At 37.7% G+C, this 9,550-nt stretch overlaps 1 protein-coding gene across 1 annotated transcript; it reads right to left on the bottom strand.

Moving 5' to 3' along the window:
• Positions 1-5,796: 5,796 nt before the first annotated feature.
• Positions 5,797-8,587, bottom strand: LOC144641151 (uncharacterized). Its single transcript, XM_078500198.1, has 2 exons — positions 8,322-8,587; positions 5,797-6,917 (listed from the first exon to the last, which is right to left on the bottom strand). The coding sequence occupies exons 1-2, from the start codon at positions 8,535-8,537 to the stop codon at positions 6,828-6,830; spliced, it is 306 nt and encodes a 101-aa protein (XP_078356324.1). The 5' UTR covers positions 8,538-8,587; the 3' UTR covers positions 5,797-6,827.
• Between the last annotated feature and the right edge of the window lie 963 nt (positions 8,588-9,550).

The raw sequence follows: 9,550 nt of genomic DNA, 5'->3' as shown, positions 1-9,550 counted from the left end.
GAATGTAAATAACGTTCTTAAAAAAAAGAAAGAAAGAACGAAATAAAATAAAAACAAAAAAAAGAAAAAAAGGCAATGGAACTCTCTATGAACGTTCCAGAGTACATTTACGTATAAATAACGTTCCTTAAAAAAAAAAAAAAAAAAAAAAAAAAAAAAAAAAAACAAGAAAGAAAAAGGCACCTGAAAGTCTCTGTGAACGCTCCAGAGTGCATTTATGTGTAAATAACGTTCCTAAAAAAAGAAAGAAAGAAAGAAAACAAAAACAAAAAAGAAAAAAGGCAACTGAAAGTCTCTATGAATGTTCCAAAGTGCATTTATGTGTAAATAACTTTCCTCAACAAAGAAAGAAAGCAAGAAAACAAAAAAGAAAAGGGCAATTGGAAGTCTCTATGGACGTTTCAGAGTAAATTTATGTGTAAAAGTTATAAAGGTTTTAAGCTATCAACGGATTACTTATACTCTGTTAATTTGAACTTTCTGGGGGATAACAAATTAAAACACTTTTAGCGACTATCCGCTAATTTACCAAATTTGGCATTGAAACACAGCATAATCGTTATGCTTGTTTGATAACTTTACGTCTGACCATTATTTTCACCTTATAAAGAAAAGAATTGATGAAAAGAAATGGTTTCATTGCAAGCTGAGCTTGCGAAAGAGGCAACCAATGAAGTTCTCACACAGTAAGTGGGGGGCTGGGCTCGAATTAGCGGGACAAAACTGCTCGACTAACTTTGACGTGGCCGTGAAGTCAATCCAAGAACATATTTGATATCGCCCTTGACAAACACGTGACGCGTTGAAGCTACGAGTGCTTTAATAGAAAAGTAAGGTTAGACTATGTTCACACTTGGTGCCCAAGCACCAATGCCTGGAAACAGTCACAAAATAGTGCTGTGTTCAGACGGTAGGTTTTAAAGTACCCAAGTACCCTTTAGTGCCCGAATACAGGGTCGGCATCTTGTACTTTGGGGTGGGCTACAGTGTGACCTGGACGCAATTCAACGGGTCAACCGTGATGACGTCATCAAACATCAAGACTCCGAAAGTAGAGGCCTCAGTCGAATTCCCTTGGTTCTCACATTCCACCCTTTTAAGTGAAAGAATCAAGCGGATCCTCGTGAGCAACTTCAGCATCCTATCTGGCGATCCACAGACGAAAGAAATCTTTCCTCAGCCACCGCTGGTAGCGTATCGCCGCGATCGCAACGTCCGAGACACCTTAGTGCACACCGCCGACAGTAACCAACCTGGCCCTCACGTAGGAACCTCTCCTTGCACCCACAACCGCTGTCGCACTTGCGATTACATTTCTCGTGACAGCACTCTACAGGGTCCCCAATGCTCATTTGACATCAAGGATGCGTTCACCTGTCAATCATCTGGCTTGGTATATGCCATCTCTTGCCGCCGTTGCTCCGCCGTCTACATCGGCGAATCAGGCGGGACATTAAGAGAACGCTTCGGTGAGCATCTCCGCAGCATTGAGAAGAACCTGCCGGGATTTCCTGTCGCAGAGCATTTTAATGCAAACGGACACACCCTGCAAGACGCACAAGTCCGAGGGGTCATGCTCTGCGGCGGAAATAAACTATGCAAACGCCAGAAAATGCCCCTAATTTTCAAGTTGGGCACCAGTCAGCCACATGGTCTGAATTCAGATTTTCGATATCTTTAGGTTGTCGCGCGCTCTTATCGCGCGCGCGCTCTTTGAACTCAAATTTGTTTTCATGGCGCAAGCCAGCGTTTTTAACTGAAGTCTTGACTTTCCACTGATGAAGGGCTAAGCCCGAAACGTTTGGAACTTTTAACTATTCTAACGGCACTTTCAACTCATTTAGTGAGAACTTTATTATACTTTTGTACGTGCAAGAATTCTGACCTGGGTACTTGAAAAAATAGTGTGTTCACATTAGTGCCGAGCAAGAATCGGACTCGAGCATTGAACTCTAATCAGACACCAATAGCCTTAGTTTGACACGGTTAAAGTCACATTTGGTTCTACCTTTATGGTACCTTAGCGCCCGTAAGCGACCATGCGTTAGAACAATATATAGGGGCTGGTCGCCTATGTAGCAGGGCTTTAGCTAGGCATGGAGCTTTTTACCGCATTCTTAGAGTAACATTCTTTCACTAACTGTATGTCATCTTAAACTTTTAGTTTGAGATCTTTATCAACGAAACAATCAGATACTGTTATATTACAGTAAATGAACTCAAAAATTGTACACTTTTATTAAAGTGGTGACTAACACCAATCAGAATATTTGATTGCTCGCTTCCGAGAGCTTTTAATTGCAGTGTTTGAGTTCAAGCAGTGTCTTACAATAGTGCTCGTTAAAAGAACGGATCGCTTACGAGAGTGGTCGCAAGGAAAGCTTCGACCGTATTAAATGGGACTGTGTCATGTCTGAGTTAAGTTCATTTTTTTAAGTTTTGCCAAATACTCGCTATGAAACTTGATGTTTGCAAAAACGTTACTTCTTTGGATCTAAATGACAAAACCATAGCTTTATTACAACCAAATGTGTCTCCCGGGAATTATAATTTAAAATTATACAAGAAAACGAGATTAGCTCAACAGTAATATTTGCTGTTCCTTCACTGTTTTAAGCGGTTATTTTTATATTACACAGAATTTAATGGCTATTTCCCATGGCTAATTTTGGCTGAAATCCATGACACACAATGTGACCTTCGCCACCTTATAACTAAATCATAGATATGTCATAAGACGTTTTTTCGCGTGTGACTTAAAAGTGAGTGAGTTTGCCTGTCAATGTTCGTGACCTAAGTTGCTAAGCAACAGTTCGTTTCTCTTTAAATTACGGCAAACTGACAAAACGGCTGTCGGCGTCATGGCGTGGGGCAAATATAAGCCTTTCACGCATTTTTATCTGAGCAATTCTATACGCGAAGCCAAAACGTGTTAGAACAACGAGAAGAATAAGACATCTTTTAGACACGTCTCTTAGACACATTCGACGCACTTAAAATAGCTTAACAAAACCGTAAAATTGCAGTTGTTTTAAAAAAAATAACTTAATAAAACTGTCAAATCGCAGAAGTTCGATATATATTTCGCTCTTTGAGGCTCTTCAGTTTTCCGCTGGACGATTGAAGAGGCTCTATAATATGACGGACAACCGAAGAGGCTGGCGGATACATATACCGGACGACTGAGTAAGCTCGAAGCGCGAAATGTATATCGAACTTCTACGATTTGACAGTTTTATTAAGATATTTTTCAAACAACCGCGATTTTACAGTTTTACTAAGCTATTTAAAGTGTGTTGAACGAATGTAAAAGACGTAACGTCTCATTTATGCAAATTGGTGGCCATTTTCAATCGGAAAAAAAGGGGGAATCCCATGTTATTCCTTTATTGTCTGTGGATATTTCCAAGTATTTGGAAACATTTAGAGGCGATTTCCAGCTTCCACGAGCAAACTGCGATCCTACTACATTTTTTTCACTACATGGAAGACAATAACGGCAACTCGCGTGAGAAAACTTCCTACAGAAATAAAATTACTTTCAAAATGTACACCAAACTGCGTCTTGGCGGCAAAATAATTGACAATAATTATCGGAAGTCTAAGCGTATAACCAAAAGACCACATGCCTTACAAACCTTTTCACTGAAGCGGTATATAAGTCGGTTTTCTTTTTAAGAAATCATGCCGCTAATTAAAAAAAGCAGCAGTATTCCATTATTAATTTTATTAGCATGGCCATTTCAGCTTTATCCTTTCATTGAAAGACTATTACAAACACTTCGCTCTTTTTACAGCACTCGTCATTGAAACTGTCAACACTGATGAGAAATAAAATTCTAAACTTGCTGTTTTGGGAAGCGCGTTAATGTTTCCCGTCAAATTTATATAGATGGAACAGGACAACGTTTTATATAATATCCTGCGAGTCAGCAGTCTAGAATAAATTCAAAAACCTCACAAAGAAACGACCTCCCGGGCAACCGAGTTTAATTTACTTCTGTTAGTCTCTTTATTAAAACTGATTGTCGCTTAGGAAAAAAATGTAATTAGTTCTCGGCTTGCAGTCAAAGGAAGCTATTTCATTCAGCTTTGTCCGCCTCTTTCTTATTTTGTGGGCGTGGGTGTTTACGAAGCCGGTGAATGAATTTGAAAAAGATTGACAGTTGATTGATGAATTTAAGTTTGAAGCTATGTCTCTGCCAGTGTTATTTGTAAACCGGTCCTTCCGGGAAGGCCATTTTGCAAACTAGAGTGATCACAAATCGGATACAAATCAGTGATGGGCGATTTTTTCTCCATTTTGCTGTTAAGATAAATATATAGTCTTAGGAACTCTTTAAATAAACTTGTAAAAAATGATCACATTGTATACATTTCGGAGTACGTCAATGTCCCCCATACAAAACAAATTAAGGTTTGCAATCATTTAAAAGAACGGACATGTTTAAAATAATACCGCGTGTTATGTAATGTAAAATTACGTATATATTTCTTTCTCATTTATATCAAACTGTCAACAGAGTCTATTAGTTAGCTTGAAGCGGTGGTATACATTTTTGGAAATAAAATTTAATTGAACAATAGTTTAAAAGTGCAAAGAGCAAACTGATAAGAAATTAGGAAGATTAAATGTAAGACGGATATACTAATTGTGCCTTGCTTTCGAGCAATATGCCATGAAATAAACCACGGATGAAAAACACGAGCCTTTCATCTTGTGCATATAGAAAGAGAAATTAAAAGGCACGAAATATCCACGGTAAAGCACGAAGAAACATGGTTTTGTGTTATCTCATCCTTTTTCCAGCATAACCTAAGTGTACTGTAACTTTTTACGATGAATAACTGAATTGTCCAAAGGTCATTCAATCGTTGCTAAATGGTTTCTTAACATTTCCGAACAATGTCGAGGTTTGTCGAAGATTTTCGGAAGATTTTTGAGTACGATACGTGGAAAATACATCCACATATATCTAAGTAGGTGGACACGAAGAAAAAAAATTCATGTCTTGTGTAACTACCCACAAGAACGTGCAAGGAATAAATTTTTGCGGATAAAGGGGCATGACGAATTTAATGCCACGAATATTGACAAGCCGCCAAGAAACAGAAAAAATGCCACGGGCCACCAACCCCAGACCAAAGAGGGGGGGGGGGGTGGAAGGGACGGCGGAAAATGAAACAGTATGAGGGAAAATGATAAAGAAATTATTTAACGATACAGTAAATTATTGTCTTTGGTACACTTTCGTAGTCTTGACCGATAGCTAAGATTGATTAGGTCAACGTTACGTGTTTTGGGTCAAGAAGTTTTAGATATACAAAATAACAAGCTTTAGCGAGAGCTTACTGGGCGTAACATGTAGAACGTATTTAACAAAACTTAATTTTGGCAGTTTGTCCATTCAGACAACTCCGAAACACATGTGTGATTTTCAATTTTAAATCTTAATTGTATTCAAATATCGTTTATTTTAGTTTATTATAATGTAATACTAATTTGTCTTTGGTAGGTAGTTAGTCTCACACGACCCCTGAAACATGTATTTGATTTAATACAGATCGTGGTTAAATAAAAGTTTATTATTATTATAAGAACTGAAGAGGCAAGAGATTTTTCGAGTGAATGTCTGACAGTAGACAACCCGGAAAGCTGTGTCTTCTGTACAGATGGTAATCAATGCAGTTATGTTTCTCCCTGTAACGTTCGATTTTACAAGGCTGTTGTAAACAGGTCACATTCACTATTCGCTTCAAGAATGGAGTTTAAACTTGACTAAAGAATGACGACCATTGCACGATGATGATGTTGATGATGACGACGACGACGACGACGACGATGATGATGATGATGATGATGATGAGTGATGATGATGATGATGGTGATTAATTTAAATAAACTTAAATACACTACTTCATTAAACGCCTGAGTGGTTTTGACTTAGCTCATAACAACAACGTTTTGACGAGATAAAGCTATTGTGCAGACTATTGAATGACGTATGCAAAAAAGGTGGACGCGCGTTTTACGGCAAATGTACTATGTTGGATATCGCGATCTACAGAAACAGTACAGGCGCAAGATCATCATCATCATCATCATCATCATCATCATCATCATCATCATCATCATCAACATTTATTAATAACACTGAGATATAACGGTGGTATTGATTATGGTAAGGCGAGGAGACCCCAGGAAATCATCAGGTTTACAGGGGAGGCAACCTCACTGATGGAATCTATTTGTGAAATGTCAAAAACCCTGAATGCCATAATAATTAAATGCTCTTAGGAATACGTGTTTCAAACATTCAGAATTAACAATTTAGTGAGGAAGTTATCTTTCAATTAAATAGATTTATTACTTGCAATTTAAGGGCTACAAGATTGTTCATAATATATTCGTTATTAGTTTTCTTGAAGAGAAATAGTTTTTAATGTATTTCCACTAATTGATGTTTGATTGATGCTGTTTACAGACATCACAAGGTAAAATGCAGGCTTGCGGAAATTTTCTCGACCTTGTAGCATTTTCCGGAAAACCTACCAATCGTTTAATCCGAAATAGTAAACCAAATTGGTCAAATATGAGTTCTTATCATCTTAAGCCATATGCAATGCTTTCTGTTTTCCTTTTTTATCACAGAACTTCTTATCAGCTACAACAAGAAAATTGAACTCGGCAAAGTAAAATAACTGTTAAATTACAATCTTCAAACATTAGAACCTAGCTGGTAGATCTCATTTCCTCAGCCTCAATTTTTAATTATTCAATCACTTTATTAAATATAGTTAACAGTTATAGTTATCTCTTTTGCGCATCACTCTTCGCTGACATTGTCATTCAACATGTCGTCCATATCATCAGATCCAAAGGAGTCGAACGTTCCAGAGCGATGAGACATTCCATTCTGTGAAATAGAAATTTGAATTTTTAGCAATATAATCTATGAAACATTTTCCTCGTGCGCAATCGGGTAAAACGTGTAACACGAAAAATTTGAGATATTAATATTCGCGCGCTCTTATTGGACGAAGCACATCACGTGGTACAAAAACGGACGACGAGTATCAGACAATTTACCCCCTCCAATTTGATATCCGTCACCCTTTTTTTTTGTAAGGAGCTCCAAAAAAGCGAAGTCGCCTTGTATGCATGTCTATGCATGTTTTAGGTAATTTTTTAAACAAATAACAGTATTAAAAAAACGTATTAACCAAACAGCTTGTATTTATTTCACCCGCAATTACGCCGACCATATCACTGCTGGTTTCTTCCAGTTCTTTTTAGCACTTTTGTTACCATGCTCAGGAAATCTCGATTTTCCTTACAATTTCCTGACATTCTTTTTATTGTTAGCATGAGTTTTTGGTACCATTTTGTATCAAACACAAACTTAAGAGACAAGCAAAATTTAATAGCCGGCGCTACGATTTCGACCACAAAAATATTATGTTATTCTCTAGCAAGAAAATAAAATATTGTTGTATATACCTCCAAATTTAAGTTAACTTTTGCTTTCTTTATTAGAGTTACCGAATTGCCTTGCAGTGCCGAATAATGTCATTTTAACCCTGCCAATAAGTTGTTTGCCAAATGCGGTTTTTGGAAATTCTCTGAAGCTTAGCGGAACGGAAAATAGTGGTCCTTGATTACATGCATTTGTGCCCGATGAATTTGGTACTTCTCGTCACTTTTGTGCTTGGCAGCGTAATACAGTAGACTCCCGCCTTGCGGTCACCTCGCTATAACAAAATAAAATAAATAATTCGCTTTTATTTTATGAGGGTGGCACTTAACAGTCTTTCAACTGATACACCTGTGGCCCTCGAATTCCTGATCGAATTGGAATTTAGGAGTGTCGGTTTTTGTGGAGGGAGGAAAACCGGAGAACCCGGGAAAAACCCTCGAAGCAAGGACGAGAACCAACCACAAACTCAACCCACATTATGACGCCAGGTCCGGGAATCGTACACGGGTCACATTGGTGGGAGACGAGCGCTCTCACCACTGCGCCATTCTATTATTATTACGAATACCCTGTTATTATGGAAAGTAGTTTAAGTCCCGGCGAATAAGAATTACTAAAAAAAAATAACTCCCGCTATTACTTTCTCTATTGCGGACAACAAATCGTGGTCCCGAAGGCGTTCGTTAGTACCTGTATTTTGTGATATTTAAATTATAATTTTTTAGTTTTTACTTGTAAATATTTATTGTAATTTTTTAATATGTTTTTTTATCTATAGATTTTTTTATCTATAGATAAAATGAATTATAAAAAAAGGAGAGATTACATGATAATCAGACTCACCCTTTTCCCCCAGAAGTGTTTTCCACGCCGACTCCGCCTTCGTTTACACCTCCAAGTTAACCCACAGGGTGGCCGGCCTCGCTTCTCAATTTCATCTTTCAGTTCCTGAATTTCGTTCTCTAGTAGCTGAGACTGCTCAGAAGCTTGGCTTTGGTGGAGCACATAAGAGAGAAGTGCAACACTTAGCGCAGTCAGGAGAAGTAGCGACACTTTCATCCTTACGTCCCTTATTGGCTCACTTGGATGCGTATGAAGGTCTCTTCTCGTAGAACTGTGGAAATTAAAGAAGAAAGTGTATTAGTAATTAAATAAATGTAGCTCAAGAAACTTTTATCGCACTTATCGCGAAGTGAGAGTGAAATGTCGATTTTTCATTTAATTGAAAACTTTATTTTAGCTTCAAACGTCAGCGTTTGAAGATTCGATACGGAGGTTAATTTTCTTTCATACAACAACTCTCTTTAGAAAATAATGACTGGCGTTTTTTCATGGCTGGTTTAACCGGGAGTTCTTGTATTAGGAAATGAATTTTCCGTGAATCGCGAAGCAATTACCACATAAAATTGTAAACCAATTTTGTTTGTGAATTGCTACGTTTAGTCCTACGTTTTATACATGAGCCTCTGGCTCGGACATTGAGGGAGACCTCGTCCCACGTATGGACAATAAAATTGTATTGTATTGTATTGTATTGTATACGTTTATCTCCACTTGGCACTGGGAAGCTATGCCTTTCAGAGTAAACTGATGTTAGTGTCACCCTGGGTTCTAGTTAGCAATCGTGACGTCATTCATGTGCATACAGCAGACTGCCTCTCTCGTTTTACAAAAGTCTACAAGGATATTTAGGCAATCTAGCTATCGAACGATTGTTTCAATTGGATATGCGGCGAAGTTTCCCGAAACACGTTTCTTTCCCTTCTCCGGAATGTTTTGCAAAGGACTAAAAATACGGCATCGTCTTCACTCAGTAAAGGGAAACAATACAATTAAACTTTCAAATATCACCACCTAGACGAACCCATGAAAAAATGATAAAAGTATATCGAAAACAATTCAACTCCTTTGAGTTCAATCACTGTAAAGGTACTAACGAAACTGTATGCCCTGCCACTTCAAGCGAATTTTATTTCCACTCAAAAGAGTGTTTTGAAACACCTATTTTAATAACAGGAATAAAAAAGTTTTGAAATTTTGTTTGATTTGCACTTTAAGGAAAGGTCAATGAA

Source organism: Oculina patagonica, unplaced genomic scaffold (assembly GCF_052425735.1).
Source record: "Oculina patagonica isolate OP01 unplaced genomic scaffold, crgOcupat unplaced707, whole genome shotgun sequence".
NCBI classification, from domain to species: Eukaryota; Metazoa; Cnidaria; class Anthozoa; order Scleractinia; family Oculinidae; genus Oculina; species Oculina patagonica.
This window is presented reverse-complemented; position numbering and strand designations above follow the sequence as displayed.